The sequence below is a fragment of the Haliotis cracherodii genome, unplaced genomic scaffold (genome assembly GCF_022045235.1).
Source record: "Haliotis cracherodii isolate W230 unplaced genomic scaffold, xgHalCrac1.p SCAF_2, whole genome shotgun sequence".
Lineage (NCBI taxonomy): Eukaryota > Metazoa > Mollusca > Gastropoda > Lepetellida > Haliotidae > Haliotis > Haliotis cracherodii.
Window position 1 is genome coordinate 20190947 of NW_027266275.1, and position 22347 is coordinate 20213293.

Here is a 22347-nt window from a genome sequence, read left to right on the forward strand (position 1 = left end):
GTTTGTCTTTGTGTTCGTGTGTGCGTGTGCGTGTGCGTGTGTGTGTTCAGACTAATGCTGATTAACAGTGCTAGCTCACGGAGATACCAGGACACAGTTTAACATGTATACCCCACTCAGACACAGTATACTGACACCGAGCAGACCAGTCTCTGGTTTAGCCCTTAATGCCGAGCACCAGGCGGGTTAACAACAAGTACCATCAGTGAACGTCTTTTGGATACGACATGGCCAGGGATTGAACCCCAGACCTTCCTCTCTCCATGCAGATGCTCCACCAATAGACCAGGCAGGCGGTCCTCGGCTGACAGGAGTGTCATCAATGTTGTCATCACATCAAGCTATCCATTATATCATGCCATTCTCTTACCAAATATTGCTTTTTAAGGATGTTTATGGGTGTTCATGTTATCCTGCACTCAGCGTCATTGATACATCTGCATAAACATCTTCAAGGTCAAAGGTCAAGGTCATATTCATCAGTTTTATTGCTAATATGGACTCAAATTGAATATTTTCGCATTTATTTTTGGTATATCTACAAAAATATCAGTCCATCATTGTTGATTAGAGCTGAGAGACTCTACTTTACAAAATCCAATGTTGCTAAGATGACAAAGTGTTGTACAATTATTTTCGGGGGCATTTCCATGGTAACCAGGATTTTCAATGACTTTCCCAATTTTGTAATAAGTCAAAGATAACAATAATTTTTTGCTATATTTATATGTTTTAGTGATTGATGGAATAACATATATTTTTTAAGTCCCCACCGAACCCACTAAAGACTTATTACTTTAACACAAGTATGCCCGAGCGGTCTAAGATGAAGATTCTTATATCTGTTACATTTACCCTCTAGTCTCTCTAGACATGATGTATCTTCTATGTGAAATACGACTTGCTGGAAAACACGAGTGGCTCTTTTCACATCTTGCCCTTGGGTATCTGAGTAGGTACATCAACAAATTTCTTTTCAATTGTTTTACAATCAATAACCAACACACTTTGACAGTTCATCTTTTTTATAAAGCATCACATGGTTGTATGACATTTAACATAAAATGTCATATGTCACCAAGAAAAAGCATGAAGGACAGGCCCCTGGCTATATCATATACATGCTGCTATCAAAAGAATCGGATGAAAGTATAGCTTTTTCGCATGACTGAGTCAATTTCTCAAATTGAAAAATGCTGTTTGACTAGTATGTCACTTCATTCAAACAGACAACTACAAACAGTAATTAGAAATTTTGTAGTATACAGTCAACAAGCGTTGCGTCAAGGTTGAAGGGACCTATACAAGGTTCGACTGAACAGAAAATGATGACAGAAAATGATGAATGAAGATGGAATACACAGGGACCAACATTTACTTCGAGACAACTGCAAGTTCGGCACATCAAAGTTCAACACAACACGACTGTATATCAAGATGTTTCTTTTAAGCTTTGAAGTATAATAGCACTCGCGTATAATACGCACTCGTGTGTTATATGCACCCTTAATTATGGGTGATTAAATTCTCGAAAATCTATCTCTCGTATATAAACATTTCAGGCTGTCAACATAAACCACAAAATTTATCTTTCAACTCTGTTTTTTTTCCACGAAAATAATATTCTAATAAGAGACCCCTATTTCTAATTTTGAGAGCGCCCTGGGCACTGACTCGTATTACTTCGAATACGGTACAACAATGTTAGTTTGTTTTATGCTGCACTCAGCACTATTACAGCTACATGACAGTGGTCTGTAAATAATTGACCAGACAAACCAGTGATTGATGTTATGAGCATCAATCCACACCCTTGGGGTAAAGTGACATTCTATCAACCAAGTCACTGAAACTGGCCACCTGATCTAGTAAGTCTTCTATTACAACCAGCAAAGGTTGCTGGGGGCCTATTCTAACACAGAATCAGTATGGGCGTTGTACAATATAAAAAAACAGAAAATGGTGTACATTAAAGCGAGGTGAAGGTGAAGGTGAGGTGAAATGGTGTTTAACGTCGAGTCCAAGATGATTGCATTTACATAGTGATGTGCAAACACATGTGTGTGTGTGGCTGCTTGTACTAGTCAGGACCAATACTGATTTCATAGTGCTAGCCCATGAGATACTATGCTGCAGTATAACATCAATACCCCACCCACTCAGATATATATACTGACTCCATGACAACCAGTTCTTGTTTTAGACCCTAAATGCCAGGTGCCAGGCAGGGTAACAACAAGTACCATCTCTTAACATGTGGCCTGGGACCGAACCCTGGACCTTTCTCCAGGCAGACGCTCTACCACTAGACCACAGAGGCAGTCTCTGTTCATTAAGGGAAGTTCATGAGGTTTTCTACAGTACCACCCTCTTATATTCTTAGTTTTAATATTAGGATTATGCTCCCTTTCGCTCCCTGGTATGATGTTTGCCTAAAGGTAATGGTGCGATTATAGAATCTGTTTGCTACCTAATAGTATAATAAAATGATATATCTCAAAGAAAATTATTTTGTACCGGAAAATACATATTTAAGTGTGCCTCTTCAATCCTAGTATTATTAGGGTTAGGGTAGGTTACCCCCAAATCAAACCTTAGCCATTGCTTCCTTGGATGAAATAGTGGTGAACATATTCTATGGCGGTTCCAAAGTAATTATTCTAATACGTATGTGACCAGAATAAACAATGCCCAGTCGGGCACTTGAAATATGACAATAATGCCACAACCAGGCAAGTAAACATGACCATAAATGTTGCAAGCTGTCATCAAACAAACAGCGTTGTCACTTCTCTTGTCACTTCGCATGAGCTGAATTCTGATTACCAGTTGTGTATTATTGTATTCATTTGAAAACAAACACAGCACTGATTCAAAACAGCTTTCAAAACATTCTTGCAAAAATAAGTCATTATTCTCCCCACCAAAACAAACCGAACCTGAATAATTACCTACCACAGAGCAGCCATGTCCATTAACAAACATATTTGTCAGAAATCATTCAGGACATCAGTAATTGTTTTGGAACAATGTTGACAACGAATTAATGACAACCATTTTAAGACGGTCAGACTGGTCAGGTCTTAATTACATTGTAGCAAGATCTTGGAATATGTTAAGAAATTATGCAGATTGGGAAAATGAGAGTAAAAGACATGAAAAAAAAGGGATTAACCTGATTACTTGTAGGCGACCAGGTTCACAGTATGTAGTCCTTCCAAGAAACCATGCACACTGTATCTTCTTCTTAAGTCCACTCACAACGTGCTGACCTCTCAAGTGACCTCAGTGGGCTATGACTAGGCTTCCCTCACATCCAGTTCCTGAAATGTATGTCAGTTTCAGTATAAATCACAAGAAACCTGTTTCCCCTCGATCACGAGATGATCTCTTCCGGCAGAAGCAATGGGGCAAACGGATAAGGCAGGGGTGGTAGGGCAGACGGATAAGGCTGATCACTACACTGTACGGCAGACGCCAGCAGCAGACGACAGTGCGAGCCAAAGGTACTGGACATGAATAGCAGACGTCTCTCACACCAGTGACAGTACACCTGCCTCATTTGACTGGAAATGGTACATGTAATTCAAGTCATAACACCAATACAGCCTGCAGCTCTTTTTAGTCTCTCTCAGACCAGGAATTAGAACTGAGTCTTGGGAAATTTCCACTGGCCATATTTTACTGACATGTAGTGACTCGGATATGGTGTGATATATCCAATACGGACTAGGAAGGTATAAGCCAGTACTAAAAGGATCCTGTCTGTTTCAGATTACATCTGAGATACTTAAAAATAATAAAATATATTTTCAAACCTGAATGACAACATATGGAAAAATCTGTGTTGCTCATGTAATTTACATATTACATTAATGGAAGATTACAGACATCATTTGCATGAGTACATGTACTAAACATTGCCTCTCTTCATCTATTTTTTTGTGTGTGCTTATACCGGGTCCTGCTGGTGTCAGACTATAGTAATACAAGCTATAGCCTTGAGTAGACATTTTTTAAACACTTATTTATAGCATCTCTATGAGTCACAGACTAAAATAAGATCGCTGAGCGTGTTGGGAAAGCGAGGGTACACACTGTTGCATCATGGATCATGTTCCACTATCTGAAATGAAGACAACCTCTTGTCCCAGGTTCCAACCCTCTCAACCTTACTATCACCAAAAACTATCACAGACACAAAGGCCAGCAATGTGCATGAACCGCCAGGATACAAGCCACACAGTCCTGAGACTTACGATGTTATTCAAGCTCTGTATGATAAATGATAAAAACCCATACGACTCTGTTACAAACAGATGTAAATCAAACCTGTGTCATTAGACTGAGGCACAACAAGCAAATCCTCTCACTATGGGGAAATTCACGGAGTGTATCCACACAATAGTATCCTGACTGTCGTGGCACGTGTAGCCCGAGTGAAGTCTATACACTAAAGGCATGGAACTGACAGCTGAGTGAGGCTTGGTAAAGCATGGCTGTGGGTCACACAAAGGCATGGCTAGGGAGGGGGGGTGTAGGGAGGGGGATGTGGAGGGGGATAATGTGGGGGCAGAGGACCTTTAAGGCATATAATGAGGTAGAGGTGTGGCAGGGGCAGATTGCTTGCAGGGGGCAGGGAATTATGAGCAGGTCCTGGATGGCTCAGGTCACATCAGGTCACACACCCACAGGCATCCAAGTGGGAAGCTTGTTGTGGCCTTAATATAGGAAAGTCAGGCTTGAATGGATGCCTGTGGGGAGTATTGGACAGCACAGAGGAATAATACAGCAGGTCACCTCAGGTCAGACTTGGTCATATACAGAATATCACAGACAGGAGGAAAACAAAGAAGATCTGCTTAAGACCTGACACATCAGTGGGTAGAGGGACAAAACAGGAGGTATACACAAGGTGGTATACACTAGGTGGTATACACTAGGTGGTATACACAAGGTTGTTAAACAAGGTGGTATACACAAGGTTGTTAAACAAGGTGGTACATGCAAGGTGGTATACACAAGGTGGTATACACTAGTTGGTATACACAGGGTTGTTAAACAAGGTGGTACATGCAAGGTGGTATACCTCAGATGGTATAGACAAGGTGGTACACAAGATGGTACACGCAAGGTGGTACACAAGATGGTACACACAGGGTGGTATTCACTAGGTGATATACACTAGGTGGTATACACAAGGTGGTATACACAAGGTAGTATACACAAGGTAGTACACAAGATGGTACACACAAGGTGGTATTCACTAGGTATATACACTAGGTGGTATACACAAGGTGGTATACACAAGGTGGTATGCGCAAGGTGGTATACACTAGGTGGTATACACTAGATGGTATACACTAGATGGTATACACAAGGTGGTATAGGGACAAAACAAGAGGTATACACAAGGTGGTATAGGGACAAACCAGGAGGTATAGGGACAAAACAGGAGGTATACACAAGGTGGTATAGGGACAAAACAGGAGGCATACACAAGGTGGTATAGGGACAAACCAGGAGGTATAGGGACAAAACAGGAGGTATACACAAGGTGGTATAGGGACAAACCAGGAGGTATACACAAGGTGGTATAGGGACAAAACAGGAGGTATACACAAGGTGGTATAGGGACAAAACAAGAGGTATACACAAGGTGGTATAGGGACAAACCAGGAGGTATACACAAGATGGTATAGTGAGTGAGTTTGGTTTTACGCCACTTTTAGCAATATTCCAGCAATATCACGGTGGGGGACACCACAAATGGGCTTCACACATTGTACCCATGTCAGGATTCGAACCCGGGTCTTCGGCATGACGAGCGAATGCTTTAACCACTAGGCTACCCAACCACCCCAAGATGGTATAGGGACAAAACAGGAGGTATAGGGACAAAACAGGAGGTATACACAAGATGAACCTTAATTACCACCCATTCCCAACTTTACTTCACTCTTACGACAAGACTGAGATACTGGGTCCTATTCAGACCTGAAATTCACACAAGCATGAATAACTTTGACCGTTTATATCACAATGTACATCTTGCTAATATATACTCTTATCTAGCCTCTGTAAATATATAATATTGACAGAAACAAACAACTCCAGTTAAACTGAAAAGGAGCCCCTGTGACAGGGGAGATTCAGACCTGAACCTGTGGAAAATCTAGACTTGCTTCATGCAATAAGAAGGTCCATTAAGATACTTCTGAATGTATATACATGCACTAAAAGACATTAAAATCAGAAACTGCAGGGTTACATGATGAGTACCTGTCAACCGAATAATGAGTGAGTGAGTGAGTGAGTGTGGTTTTACGCCGCTTTTAGCAATATTCTAGCAATATTCCAGCAATATCACGGTGGGGGGACACCAGAAATGGGCTTCACACTTTGTACCCATGTCGGGAATCGAACCTGGGTCTTCGGCGTGACGAGCGAATGCTTTAACCACTAGGCTACCCGACCACCCCTTTCAACCGAATAACGAAAAGTTCGACGAGAAATATGGATGAGCACCTTAGCATGTCCAACTGAACAAACAGAAAACAACTCGAAGAACTTCAACCATCAACATCTGCAGATGCATGATCTAGGAACAGAGGACCAACAGAAAGATCCGACAGAAGTTAAAAGGATCCGACCGCTATTATCATCCTTGAATAATGGGAAAACAACAGGAGACTATTGAAAATAGAAACTCATTTATCTCAATCTTGACACCAAATCAGATTAGCAGCATATTCCTAACTATGATTCCATTACATAAAAGGCAAAGACCATTTATTGAATCACTTCCAAAGGACATATGTAATGTCAGGGGATGGTTTGCACATGGAACCGTGTTAGCATCCATTCAACAGACATAAATTTCATAATTTGTCACCCTAGGGATCGTAACCTTATTTTGTAGTCATTGGTATTAGAAACACAGGAATAATAACCTACTTTTCTGCAACACAGGCTTCAGACAAACCAGTATCTTTGAATATAACAAAATCGATTTTTACTTTTAATCTCTAAAGAGAAGAAAGCTGTTTTCTGGACAACTAATGTCATTAGGAACATACAAATGCATACAAAGGATATTCCTCTGAAAGAGGTAATCATACACACTTGGAAACATGTTAAGTACAGCTTGCTATATATCTTCACAAATAAAATGCAAGTGATTCCGTGGTATTTGATTGGCGAAACAAGTACTTGGTTTAGCATTTAGGTTTCCAAAGACCAAGTGACGATAACAGAGTACTATTTCCTTTCCTGATTGGCCAATAATATACTGACATAAACGAATTAGGGAACAGTGAAAACTATAGGGAAATAAGCTTCACTGTCAGTACATTTGAAATAGCACGCATTCAAATTTAACACATCAGAATCAAATGTTGACGTGTTTGTGTGCATTGTTTCCAATGTGTATTTGGTATACAAGGCTGTGAACCCATAATAGCATATCATTTTACTGTGTCTAAAACTAAGTCAATGTCTTTTTGCATTTATGAAGTTATATACACAGATTTACACCGTATGCACAACGTCTTTTACATTTATACCTAAAAAAAAACAAAAACATACTGAGGACAAATCTTAAATGTAAAGTAATTTTTTTTTCAATCGTATCAATTTTTAATTGAATGACAAAATACATATATCTCTGTTAACAAATTGACACTCAAATTATAATACAGAAACCAAAATTGAGTTTTTATTGGCATGCTTTGCAAGTGTTCCAAAAAGTTATTTAACTACTCTTTTAATTATTCTTCCTATGCTCCTTTGCATCATATGATAGGAGTTAGTGCTTGGGCGATCTGGTGGCATTCATCAACACAAATGTCAATGTGTAGAGAATGTCATGTGTAGACAATGTCATATGCAGACAATATCATGTGCAGACAATGTCACATGCAGACAATGTCACATGTAGACAATCTCAGGTAGACAATGTCACATGCAGACAATGTCATATGCAGACAATGTCACATGCAGACAATGTCACATGCAGACAATGTCACATGCAGACAATGTCATAAGCAGACAATGTCATAAGCAGACAATGTCATAAGCAGACAATGTCACATGTAGACAATCTCAGGTAGACAATGTCCAAAAGAAAGAACACCCAATTCTTTCCATAACAGATTAATTACAGTGATAAGAAAGAATTGGGTGTTCTTTAACTTACATGAGACCTTAATGCAATAAGAACTTCATCATAACCCTATACTCCATGGGCGTCATACTATAATACCAAACCATATCATGCCTAATGCCAGTATTTCATAACACACAACTAAAATAGACAGAGGTGTATATCAAACCAAATGCCATGTATCACAACGGCAATGTCACAACAAGACATACAAGTGACTTGACATATTCAGGTCAGGGACTTGCTGATTTCACACTTGAATAACTGAGATGGGAAAATAGAAGAATCAATCTTGCTCGTTAAAAAGATTAATGTTTTCATTTTCCTCTTGTTCCAGTGAATCTCCAGCACACCAGCGGTAGAAGTTAAAAACTAGGGTTGTACCTCAATTGCAGTTTGTCAAACTGTTCACATTGCCGCTTGTCTGTACTTGGACTTTTGAAGCTAAAACATTGATGTATGACAGAATATCACTCTGCACTTTCTTTGTTTAAGGCCACACTCAGCAATATTGCAGCTATATGACGGCGGTCTGTAAATCATCGAGTCTGGACCAGACAATCCAATAATTGAGCATCAATCTACACATTTGGGATACGTTGGAGGCATCAACCAAGTCAGCGTGCCTGCCCACCCGATCCCATCAGTCGCCTTTTACGGCAGTCATGGGTTGCTGAAGACCTATTCTACCCTGGATCTTCACAGCTAGGTCACCACAATGGGCACAAAACATCTTTAGATACCTGCAGTAAGTTCAAGACCAAAGAGAGAACAAATGGGAGAAATACCATCTCTGTCAAAGTCAAATTCTAAATTAAAGTCAAATTTTAAATTAAATACTGGTACAAAACTATCCTGGTTCCTGGTTTTCTTTCACATGAGTACATCTACACCTAGAATCCTAAACCTGACAAGATTCGATCAAAGACCAAAATATATACCCCCAGCAGATGTGAATCCTGGTCGGTCTGTGGTACTATTATTGTCCAGTTGATCAAGTTGCCACAAGCCATGTACAGCTGTGGCAGGCAACACAATGCGGCTTCCATTGTCCAGATACTTCTGGTCACTGCTGGCCACATTGATGGGTTGATATATTCACTTGACAAATTATGGCATCGACCCAGATTGACTCCAACTGTTGGATTATAAAGTGCATTATATCCCAATAAAATAAGGTATGAAAGGCTGCAGTGATGGTGCGTTATCCATTAGCAGGTGAATATGAGATGTATGCCATAATGGCTAGGGTAGGCAGGCCGCAGTTACGGTAATCTCAGAAGCCCAATCACAATGAGTGCTCTCACTGATCAATAGTGGTGATGATATAAGCCAGAAATGCTTGCCAGTTATGAAGGGGTCTTTGGAGCTAGAATATCAAGTTTGGGCAGTAAGAATTCATGAAAATTGGGATTTATAGACAGGTCTGATTGAATTCTGAATCATTCATGTTGGGTTTGTCTCTGTGCTTCAGACTCAATCATACTGGCTTTGATCTGACCCTAGGAGGCAGAATCAATCATATTGGCTTTGATCTGACCCTAGGAGGCAGAATCAATGATACCGGCTTTGATCTGACCATGGGTAGTAGAATCAATCATATTGGCTCTGATCTGACCCCAGGAGGCAGAATCAATGATACCGGCTTTGATCTGACCCTGGGTAGTAGAATCAACCATACCGGCTTTGATCTGACCCTAGGAGGCAGAATCAATCATATTGGCTTTGATCTGACCCTAGGAGGTAGAATCAACTATACCGGCTTTTATGTGACCCTAGGAGGTAGAATCAACCATACCGGCTTTTATGTGACCCTGGGAGGTAGAATCAACCTTACTGTATTTGATCTGACCCTGGGAGGCATAATCAAACACTTTGGCTTAAGTCTGACCATGGGAGGTCAATAACCATGGCTTTGATCTAAACCTGGATGGTAGAATTAGTCATGTTGGCTGTGTGTGGCCATACGTCATACCTTGAGGGACTGAACCAACATGATGGATCTTGCAACAGGTTAACCTCCTCCCCAACCCAACCCCCCAGCAGTTATATTGGATATTACATGTACAATAGGCAGATCAATGATGTAAAAACTGACAGGTGGGAAATCTTGGAGTCAGATAGGCGGGGATGAGTGCGAGGCTGTGTAGACTGTGTGAATTTGTGGTAGGGTCGATTGCAGTGGATAGCTGGCTGGATAGGTTGATCGGAACAGGAATAGTGAGTTGATTGGTGAGTGATCTAGTGGATGGGTAGATTTGTTTGTTTGGTCATTTGTTGTAGGTTGGTTGTTTTTTTGTTTAACACTCAGCAATATTCCAGCTATTTGACTGCGGTCTGTAAATAATCGAGTCTAAACCAGACAATCCAGTGATTGACATCATGAGCATGGATCCACGCAATTGGGATCGATGACATGCATCAACCAAGTCAGCGATCCTGACCACCCGTTTCGTTAGTTGCCTCTTACGACAAGCATAGTCGCCTTTTACCGCAAGCATGGGTTGCTGAAGACCTATTCTACCTAGGGTTTGTTGTGCAACATTGCACTCAATAAATTTCCAGCTATATGAAGACAGCATATTAATAATCAAGTCTTGACCAGACAATCCAGTGAATGATATTATGAGCAACGATCAATATTGTTGCAGTAAGTTGACACGCTATCAACAAAGTCACAGTGCCTGACCACCTGATTCACTAAGTCACCATGTATGACCATCAGAGGTTGCTGGGGACCACTTCTAGCCCGGAATCCCGAAGGGGAGTCTTATGGATACATGGTTGGACAAGTGTCTGTGATGAGATTCTGACGGAGAGTCCTTCTTCCTTTGTCTATAACCTACCTACCTATCACCAATCTTCAAATTATTTATAGGAATTGTAATAGGTAGATCTGATTACAAGAACTGCATGTCCAGAAGTACACCAGCCTTGTCCTCACAGTACAGATAAAGGAAGTAAGGAAATTACCTCCCTTGCTTCCCGGGGGTTCTGTCTGGCCTGTCTGTGCAGGAAATCAAACTTTCAAAGTTTCAGTCACTCCTGGAAGGCTTATATCCATTATCTAACTCGATAATCCTCGATATCTGACTATCCTCAGGTCAGTTGTAATATGAATGAGATTCCAGAAACATTAATGAAGATAGTGTTTGATTCATAGCTCATTTCTTCTCTAACATGCAAGAGTAAATGGGTATGACCCAATGTCACTGTAACCACAGAAGACCAATTCCACTGAAAGCTCCATACAATCAATAGTTCTGACAAAATAAGCCAAAGGTGTCGGACAGGGATAGAGAAGCACGGTCCGTGTTAGTTTCGTCACGTCCTGCCTACATTACTGACAGAACCTGATGGGGTTATTGCCTACATCACCCGGCATGTTCATGGCTAGGATGAAGGGCGGGGATGTAGACTGAATTGCTCAAAGGGTAATGCAGAGAACTGGCCTGAGGCTGGGCTGTACGCACTGACGGTTGGTAGATGTTTGAGGATTTGAATAGGTAAGAAGACAAGGGGCGAGGGTAGCAAGACATTTATGACCATGGTTATTGGGAGCATTTGGAGAGTGATGAGGTTAAGTTTTAGGGATGGATGAGGGACTGACAGTTGGTCGGGACACTAGGGCTGAGTGCAGGGAGGTACTTGCACTGCATGTAAGTTGGAATTAAGAATAGTAGGTGGTGGAGGTGATGATGCTGAGGGCAGGAAAGCTGGGCTTGGGGCTGAGGGTAAGGAATATGATGAGGGCAAAGAAGGGATAAGTGTTGAGGGAGGGTAGGGAAGGCTTAGGGCAGGGAGAGGAAGGGATAAGGCTGAGGTTTGGAGGGGCTGAGGGTTTGGAGGTTGAGAGGGGCTGAGGTTGGGAAGTGCCAAGGGTTGGGAAGGGCCAAGGGTTGGGAGGGGCTGAGGGATGGGAGGGGGTGAGGGATGGGAGGGGGTGAGGGTTTGGAGGGACTGAGTGTTTGGAGGGGCTGAGGTTGGGAGGGGCTGAGGTTGGGAGGGGCTGAGGGTTGGGAGGGGCTGAGGTTTGGAGGGGCTGAGGTTTGGAGGGGCTGAGGGTTGGGAGGGGCTGAGGGGTGGGAGGGGCTGAGGTTTGGAGGGGCTGAGGTTTGGAGGGGCTGAGGGTTGGGAGGGGTGGGAGGGGCTGAGGTTTGGAGGGGCTGAGGGTTGGGAGGGGCTGAAGGTTGGGAGGGGCTGAGGTTAAGAGGGGCTGAGGGTTGAGAGGGCCTGAGGGTCGGGAGGTGCTGAGGGTTGGGAGGGGCTGAGGTTGGGAGGGGCTGAGGTTGGGAGGGGCTGAGGTTGGGAAAGGAGAGTTGACAAGGGTAAGGAAAGGATATGGTGTTGAGGGAGTGTAGGCTAGGGCTATGGGATGAGCGGTTGGTAGGGCCTGAGGGTTGGGAGGGGCTGAGGGTTGGGAGGGGCTGAGGGTAGGGATGCACGAGCACATTTTTGGTGTCACCAAACAATAATTGTTTCGTCTGTGACACATAAAGTCTAAACCTCATCTCAATTCCCAAACGTCCCATCCAAGAAAGCACAAAGACACATATGCAAATCATGTAATATAACTATCTTCTGTTCCATTGGAAACATGAGAAAATACATGACATCTGAAAGTGCTCTAGTCAGATGTCTAGTGTTATCGAGACTAGATTATAGTAAAGGATTGCTAACTGACCTGAATAAAATACAATTTAACCAGTTGCAATAAGTTCAGCATACAGCCACACGGATTATTTCTCTTAAAACCAAATCAGACCAAATCTACCCTGTTCTAAAAGCCATTCACTCAGACCCTCCTATCTATTTGAATAAAAAATAGCAGTATCGGAAGTAATGTAAGCAATGTCCTATGCATAGCTACCAAGTGCGAATAGTTTTAAATGCGATATCAATGCTGTAATTATTGTCGTAACAGCGGTTCGCATTGGAATCACCACACAGCCGCTATTGGAGCTGAAAGCATCGCCAACCGAACACATTCGGTCATATCCGTTGAATTCCGCAATTCGCCAAACTACAACACTGTTGTCACAGCATGCAAAACTTAAATGACAGTAGTGGAGAAAAGAAACGGGGGAAATATTTTTTATTCAATTCTTGTTTCCGGAGAATGTAATTCTGATTAAGAAGTTGATGCGCACTGAATGTAAATAATAATCCTCCTTTGATACAGATTATTCATTTTCGTCAAAAACGCATTCATTTTCGTCAAAAACGCATTTTGTATGCACTATCAATTTACATTGATGGGTGAGTGAGTGAGTGAGTACGGTTTTACACCGCTTTTAGCAATATCCCAGCAATATCAAGGAGGGGGACACCAGAAATGGGCTTCACACATTGTACCCATGTCGGGAATCGAACCAGGGTCTTTGGCATGACCAGTGAACGCTTTAACAACAAGGCTACCCGACCGCCCCGTACATTGATGGGAGTCAAATGGAAAGCTTATCAGTCATAGAGCTGGATAAACGACTTCACTAATAATTTCATTCACTGTTAACATCTTAGAGCTAGATCTAGTATTTGCCCAATACTTGATGTAAACAGGACTAATACAAAGGTCTGTCAGTCAATGTCAACAGTAGTCAAATCGTCTGTGGCTGATTGGCACTTACACAATTTTTTTTTATTTATCTGTACTTTATTAACATATTCCATGACCAGATCCCGATGTGTGTATTTTGGCTAACACACAGTTGCCAGGATGGTTTGGATCTGGTGGACAGATGGTAGAGATGTCAGACATCTTCAGAGTGTTCCGAGACCATACCTGACTACTGCCCATTTATTTGTGATAACTGATACAAGAAAACACGTCTCCCACTTTAGATAACAAATTCTGATGCATTTTGCATATGAATACTAGTTGCTCAATGCCATGGATTTTATGTTTTATAGTCAAGATTTCAGGTCAGACTAACCAAAAGAAATGACTTCACTTGTTGCTTATTTGTTTTCTGTTTTTCACTAAAAAGTGTAGGTCAACTATGATCGACTTTTGAGGGATACAGTTGAAGTTATTCCGCTACCTTTCACCAAGTTTCCATTAGCGGCTGTGCTCGTATTCCGCTAACGACTACTGTCAAATCCAATAGTGTTTCTTTTCATTCGAATAATAAATGTATTCAGTTCCAATATGGAAGCTATGCTACCAATACGCCTTCATTTTGAACTCATTCAACACTTATTATTCAAATAGATAGCAGCGCCAGACACTGGCTTCCACATAAACAGCAAACTGACTTCAAGCTTCTCACGCCACCTTCAAGTGCAAAGAGAGAAAGGTCATTCTCTCATGCTGCACCAATTCTTTGGAATGCCTTACAACTTCAAAATAAACTCTGCGAGACTCTGACAACCTTCAAGTCACATATAAAATGTATCTCTTTCAAGTGCCGACAACTATCATCTCTCTGTTCTTAACCACATGCATGCATCGGTATGTGGACAAATGCATTCTAAAAGTAACATTATCATCATCATTATTATTATCATGATTATTATCATTATTATTATCACATATTCATCACATATGTCATACACCCAACCCTTATCTAAAAAAGATCTTCTGACATGCCAAATTTTAATCTTTCTTGATGAGCAAAAACACCCCCTTGTACAACAAAGATTTCTCCTAAGTCAGTCCCCACAAATCTCCCCCTATGCCCTTGTTAAGTGGGTTGTAGATGCCCGTAATGTGTGATACTGTCAACATCCACCATGTGTTTTCATCTTCCTGTCGCCGCCATACGTGTCCTGGTCTCATCACACAGTCTCTTTAATCTACTGCATGTTCACCTTCAATCTCCATGCAGAGACCGCCGATGGGTGAGGACAAAAGGGTAATGTCTTGTTTGCGATGCACTCACACTAAACGTATAAACATCAGACAAAAGAACTTTATCTATATTTAATTGATTTTAGCATGATATAAGATAAGCTAATGCTGGTGCTTTCTTTGTGGAATAATGACAGAGTAATGAGATTCTGGCGGAAATGTGATTCAGAGACCAGAGGAGACGGTAACATCCACTGAACTTGATCAATGACAGTTCCATCATTATCATCTCCACAACATCATTAGACAGGATGGGGGGTGGGGTGGGGGGGGGACCTCAGTCTGCCATGGGTCAGTCAGGACTGTGATACAAGGCTCAACTTCTCATCTCATCCAAGGAACCACCCTAGTAACTATGAAACCTTCCGTGATATCATCTACTGTCGGAGGTTCTTGATGTTAGGATAATGACTTCTAAATATCTTTATTGCAGGGTTCACCTATGCTCAATGACGGAATGAAGTGAATGGGTTTTTTCAACTATATAAAAACCTGTACCTCCGTTGAAATAGTTACATTGTTTTAGCCTGGGTTTTTTTCAAACATCTTCCTCCAATACAATTACTCGTTATTCCTGAATGAACTTTTCTTAAAATAGTTCCCTATCCTGGTCTTCGAACTCACATACAGCTTGGGTTGTATACTCCCCAGGGAGCTGAGAATGATTCTTGAGCATGCCCCCGAGTGGTGTGGAAATATGCTCAATACAAATAGCCTATTTATTATTATTATTATTATTATTATTATTGACTTGTACTTGTTGCCAAATCGGCCACCGAGGCCTACTATACAGGACAGTTTTTATAAATTTTTACCAGGAATATGTAATACGTGAGTGTTTTATTTGTGTAAACTTAAAAATTTACTCCTCCTCTGTTTTAATTGGGATTTGCCCTTGGAAAGAAAGCAGAGGGAAGGTAAGACCGAGGCGAAGCTTTCCCTCAGCCTGCTCTCCAGTTATCCAATGGTCACCAATAATGTTTTCTCTCATCAAACATATTGCGTGTCAAGAGATGTATTTGTTTCTGTCTGTCAGGCGAGAAACACTTGCCTTGTAGGAAGCATCCTTGTAGGATCTATCTATCAGTTACTTTATATCCTATGGTTGACAAAAGTGTGAAGCAAACATGCAAGCCAGGTCATCCAACCTTCCCCTTAATGTCCCTGTCTTTGGTACTGGATGATAGTCTGTCACTGTGTCGTGCTGTTGCTCAAACATCAGAATGAAAAGTGGCAATCTAAGGTTTCTGTTTTCGGAAGGGTGTGTTAGCAGACCCTCAAGTACGTGACAAGAGACACATTTTCTGATAACAAAACACACACTTACAACAGTATAAATCTTCTGAATGAGGCACTGTTGAGAAACATTATAAACCTGAACAAATAATACTCATGCATAAGAGTGAATAAATGAGTTCGTCTTTTACGCCGCCTTTAGCAATATTCCTGCAATATCACAGCGGGGGACACCAGATATGGGCTTGACACATTATACCCATGTGGGGAATTGAACCCAGGCCTTCAGCATGACAAGCAAACACTTCAACCACTAGGCTACCCCACCGCCCATCATGCACAAGATGTACATGAGGGTGCTGTGTAATCATTATCCATGGCATCAATGACCTTAACTTCGGTTTTTCTCTCTACGTACATACATATTGACAGAACTGTGTAAATAAAATGAAAGATGGCAATCTACTGTCTCACGTCTTCGGAAAACCTATTCTGACATATTTCATACAGAATATTCTTGAGACATTTGGCTGTGTACAGGGTACTGAAGGTTTAGTCATCAATGGACACATCCATGTCCAAAACAACGTAACAAATGATGCCTTGAGCTCTTAACCTTTTCAGACTTAAGATAGCTAAATACAAGATTATTATGTCTGAAGAATACATCTGTACCCAACACGTACAAGCAGGATGGCGTGACCTTATACGCAGCCATCCCTCACACTAATGCCCTGATGATACTGCTTTTCCGCTTAAATCGTGAGGTTATTAATGGCTCCGATAAATTTCATTATTACTCCCCACAAACACACATCCTTACGTCATTGGAAATAGCATTTCAAGAAATCCGTACTGAATTACGCAAGTTAATCCTGTTATTACACTATCTGGTAATATAAAGAGCTCATTGTTTTCCTGGACTTGTGGACTTATGTTTGTAATCTATGTTTGTAATAAACACAGCCAAAACACATATACTTTTGAATATATCAACTGACAGAATTTGGATAATTATAACACAACAAGGCAACTGAAGGGTGCACAATGACATCAGACCTTACAGTCTAGGTCAAGACTCACTGATTACACAACAAGGCAACTGAGGGGTGCACAGTGACATCAGACGTCACAGTCTTGGTCAAGACTCACTGATTACACAACAAGGGAACTGACAGGGTGCACAGTGACATCAGACGTCACAGTCTTGGTGAAGACTCACTGATTACACAACAAGGCAACTGAGGGGTGCACAGTGACATCAGACGTCACAGTCTAGGTGAAGACTCACTGATTACAAAACAAGGCAACTGAGGGGGTGCACAATGACATCAGACGTCACAGTCTAGGTCAAGACTCACTGATTACAGAAGGCAACTGAGGGGCACACAGTGACATCAGATGTCACAGTCTTGGTGAAGACTCACTGATTACACAACAAGGCATCAGACGTCACAGTCGAGGTGAAGACTCACTGATTACACAACAAGGCATCAGACGTCACAGTCTAGGTGAAGACTCACCGATTACACAACAAGGCAACTGAGGGGTGCACAGTGACATCAGACGTCACAGTCTTGGTCAAGACTCACCGATTACACAACAAGGCAACTGAGGGGTGCACAGTGACATCAGACATCACAGTCTTGGTGAAGACTCACTGATTACACAACAAGGCAACTGAGGGGTGCACAGTGTCATCAGACATCACAGTCAAGGTGAAGATTCACTGATTACACAACAAGGCAACTGTAGGGTGCACAGTGACATCAGACATCACAGTCTAGGTGAAGACTCACCGATTACAAAACAAGGCAACTGAGGGGGTGCACAGTGACATCAGACGTCACAGTCTAGGCGAAGACTCGCTGATTACACAACAAGGCAACTGAGGGGGTGCACAGTGACATCAGACATCACAGTCTAGGTCAAGACTCACTGATTACACAACAAGGCAACTGTAGGGTGCACAGTGACATCAGACATCACAGTCTAGGTGAAGACTCACCGATTACAAAACAAGGCAACTGTAGGGTGCACAGTGACATCAGACATCACAGTCTAGGTGAAGACTCACCGATTACAAAACAAGGCAACTGTAGGGTGCACAGTGACATCAGACATCACAGTCTAGGCGAAGACTCACCGATTACACAACAAGGCAACTGAGGGAGTGCACAGTGACATCAGACGTCACAGTCTAGGTCAAGACTCACTGATTACACAACAAGGCAACTGAGGGGTGCACAGTGACATCAGACATCACAGTCTAGGTGAAGACTCACCGATTACAAAACAAGGCAACTGTAGGGTGCACAGTGACATCAGACATCACAGTCTAGGTGAAGACTCACCGATTACAAAACAAGGCAACTGTAGGGTGCACAGTGACATCAGACATCACAGTCTAGGCGAAGACTCACCGATTACACAACAAGGCAACTGAGGGAGTGCACAGTGACATCAGACGTCACAGTCGAGGTGAAGACTCACTGATTACACAACAAGGCAACTGAGGGGTGCACAGTGACATCAGACGTCACAGTCAAGGTGAAGATTCACTGATTACACAGTGACATCAGACGTCACAGTCGAGGTGAAGACTCACTGATTACAAAACAAGGCAACTGTAGGGTGCACAGTGACATCAGACATCACAGTCTAGGTGAAGACTCACCGATTACAAAACAAGGCAACTGTAGGGTGCACAGTGACATCAGACATCACAGTCTAGGCGAAGACTCACTGATTACACAACAAGGCAACTGAGGGGGTACACAGTGACATCAGACGTCACAGTCTAGGTGAAGACTCACCGATTACAAAACAAGGCAACTGTAGGGTGCACAGTGACATCAGACATCACAGTCTAGGCGAAGACTCACCGATTACACAACAAGGCAACTGAGGGAGTGCACAGTGACATCAGACGTCACAGTCGAGGTGAAGACTCACTGATTACACAACAAGGCAACTGAGGGGTGCACAGTGACATCAGACGTCACAGTCTTGGTGAAGACTCACTGATTACACAACAAGGCAACTGAGGGGTGCACAGTGACATCAGACGTCACAGTCTTGGTGAAGACTCACTGATTACACAACAAGGCATCAGACGTCACAGTCGAGGTGAAGACTCACTGATTACACAACAAGGCAACTGAAGGGTGCACAGTGACATAAGACGTAACAGTCTTGGTGAAGACTCACTGATTACAAAACAAGGCAACTGAGGGGGTGCACAGTGACATCAGACGTCACAGTCGAGGTGAAGACTCACTGATTACACAGTGACATCAGACGTCACAGTCTAGGTGAAGACTCACCGATTACAAAACAAGGCAACTGTGGGGTGCACAGTGACATCAGACATCACAGTCTAGGCGAAGACTCACCGATTACACAACAAGGCAACTGAGGGAGTGCACAGTGACATCAGACGTCACAGTCTAGGTCAAGACTCACTGATTACACAACAAGGCAACTGAGGGGTGCACAGTGACATCAGACGTCACAGTCTTGGTGAAGACTCACTGATTACACAACAAGGCAACTGAGGGGTGCACATGCAGTGACATCAGACGTCACAGTCTTTCTGAAGACTCACTGATTTCAGAAGGCAACTGAGGGGTGCACAATGGGATCAGACACTAACAAGGAGCACACAATGAGATCGGACACAACAGACTTGCTGAGGAGCCCTGTGATCAAAACAATCACCTTGTCAAAAGGAAATCATATTTCTCCTGAACCTTCAGACAAGATCATTATGCAGGTTTGTCTCTTGCTCCTCTATATAATCTACTTTCTCTCATCAGACTGAGAGCAACCAGTATTCATTACCATGAGTTTGTCTTTCCTCATTATAATGCATGAATCAGTGAGCTGTGTCGAAAGTGGCAGTATTTTAGTCACATTATGGCATGCCAGCCCCAAGAGAATATGTGGTAGACATATCCCATGTATGTGTGTGGTGCTGTCATAACAAGTTAAGCACTCAAAATCACATCCACTAGATCCTGGCTGACGAAGGGACATCACTAATGATTCAGGACGATGTTTCACTCATTGTGACAGCAAGAATGCAATTGGGTCATTCCTTGATTAAGGGCGAGATTCCGCCCATTGTGACATCAAGAAAGTAATTGGGTCAATCTTTCACTTGTTATTTGGTTTTCTGATTACCAAACTCATGAATGTGAAAGTCTGTATTGTCCAAACACAAGCAAGATTCGCCGTCTTTTGCCATACTTTGTTTCAGCCAAAAAATCAATTGCGTCTTTTGATGCTTGACTTTCTGTGTTGTTGATTTTCCGAAGTTGCGAATAGAAAGCTTTGCTCACGTTGGCCAATCGTAATATTGCTTGTAGATAACAAGAACCATTCAAACACCCTGTTTTACATGTCAGGTACTGCAACCAAGCTAAAAGCGATATTTCATTCGGTAATATGAGAGAATAATGAACGTCTCACGCAATGTGAAGGACCTCGCTTTGCAACATTGCACACTGCTCAGTTCCGTATGAACACTGGCAAAAGAAGCACATTGTCGATTATTAATGTTGAAAGTTTTTGAGATCCTTCGTATTAGAAACCATGAACCCAAAAGCCACATGTGGGTGAAAATTCTGGCATCATTATTGAAAAGACACTGCATTGCTGCACTCCAGAATGAACACTGCAGCATTGGGTATTGTGCCATAAGGCTAACTAAAAATTGAGGTTCATATTCGTACCTAAAGGCGACATATTGAGTGAACATACACTCCCGAACAACCTGAAAAGTTGACAGCAAGTTTTCATCAAACTCGTGAGCATATCTAGAACTACCTGTAGCATCTATCATGAGTAAAGGCCAAGGTCAAAATAATGCCGGCCATTGAAATTAAGGAGACAGGAGGAGGATGACATTCCTCAGTCCTCAGCTTTAATCAGGAGGTGTATTCATGGCCGACCTATAAGAGAGTATGCATTGAGCTGTTCATATCTTTCTCCCATCTCCTGCTGGCCCTGAATAATAAAACTGACGTGAAATAGTGAAAAGTTTTCTTCTCTCAATTTTCCCAGATCACTGTGGAACTTTATGTCCAAATGCAGGGATTATCCTGCAAATTTTTACAAGCACAGGCTTTAACCACTGTCTCTTACATCCCCTGGATGACGGGATGAAGAGTGTCTTCCGTGAGTGTTGGAGTGTTGCCGAAGTCTGGAGGTAAATCCCTAGTGGGCAAAAGCAGATTGAGCATAAGGAGATGTCTTCACTGTCTTTTCGGATTGAAGATGAATGCCAGTGACAGGATGGTGAACAGCTTGTCTGGTTGACACGGAAGCTGATTCTTCACAATGAAGTCCCAGCGAAGACCCAAATGAACTGTGACATGACTCTACTTCTCAAGCAAGAAGACGTCAAGAGCATGTATCTCACTGACTCAAGCAGCTGTTGCTAGAGCCAGGAGGAAGGCCGTGTTCAGGTCGGCGTGCTCAAGATCTTTGTGGTCAGGTGACCCAGGATGACTTTCAGGTCCCAAGTAGGTTGACGAAACCGGAATGATTTGTCAGCAAGCAGATGATGGCCTGGAGTTCTGCAACCCTGGAAATCCTCGAGCCAGTCGTAGTAGTGATGACTGAATTGATAGCCACGAGACCCTTAAGCTTCCTGGTAAATAAGCAAAGCCGTTAGCATTCAGAAACCTGTTGTGGAGATGGTTGGAGGAGTGGTGTCACGACCACGACAATGTTCCATTTATGATCATTTAATGCCTCAGTGGAGGTGGGACGAGCTTCGGTGATGTCTTGGCTACTCGTCTCGAATACCCCTTGGCAACTAGTCTTCTGGAGATAAACCAGACGCAGAGATGGAGGGTTTCCTGCGGTGGGAGTGGGGCACTTGGAAAAGGTCCCTTTGGAATGGTACATGATGGTACCATCGTTTGCAATGTTTACCAGGTGGACCAACCTTGTGCTGGCCAAAAAGGTGTGATCAGATGGAGCTGGACTGTGGTTATCTTTTGAAGTACCCGCGGTAGAAGACTTGTCAGGGGAAAGGCATAGGCATTGAGGTTCTCCCACGATATGGCCAGGGAATCATGGTTCCATG

The 22347-nt window shown here is 42.4% G+C and overlaps 2 protein-coding genes across 7 annotated transcripts in view; both read right to left on the reverse strand.

Annotated features, from left to right (window-relative positions):
* Positions 1–22347, reverse strand: part of LOC139467396 (G protein-activated inward rectifier potassium channel 3-like) — a 135351-nt gene that overhangs the window by 86055 nt on the left and 26949 nt on the right. For 3 of the 6 annotated variants that reach the window (XM_071248934.1, XM_071248937.1, XM_071248936.1), the window contains exon 2: positions 3176–3323. The exons of 1 other annotated variant lie outside the window; for it this stretch is intronic. The gene's annotated coding sequence lies outside the window, so the exon portion shown is untranslated. Of the gene's footprint in view, positions 1–3175; positions 3324–4332; positions 4442–22347 lie in introns of those variants that run through there. 2 more of the 6 variants (XM_071248933.1, XM_071248938.1) reach the window with 2 other exon arrangements.
* LOC139467503 (uncharacterized) lies at positions 11835–12617 on the reverse strand. The gene has a single exon (XM_071249041.1). The coding sequence runs from the start codon at positions 12615–12617 to the stop codon at positions 11835–11837; it is 783 nt and encodes a 260-aa protein (XP_071105142.1).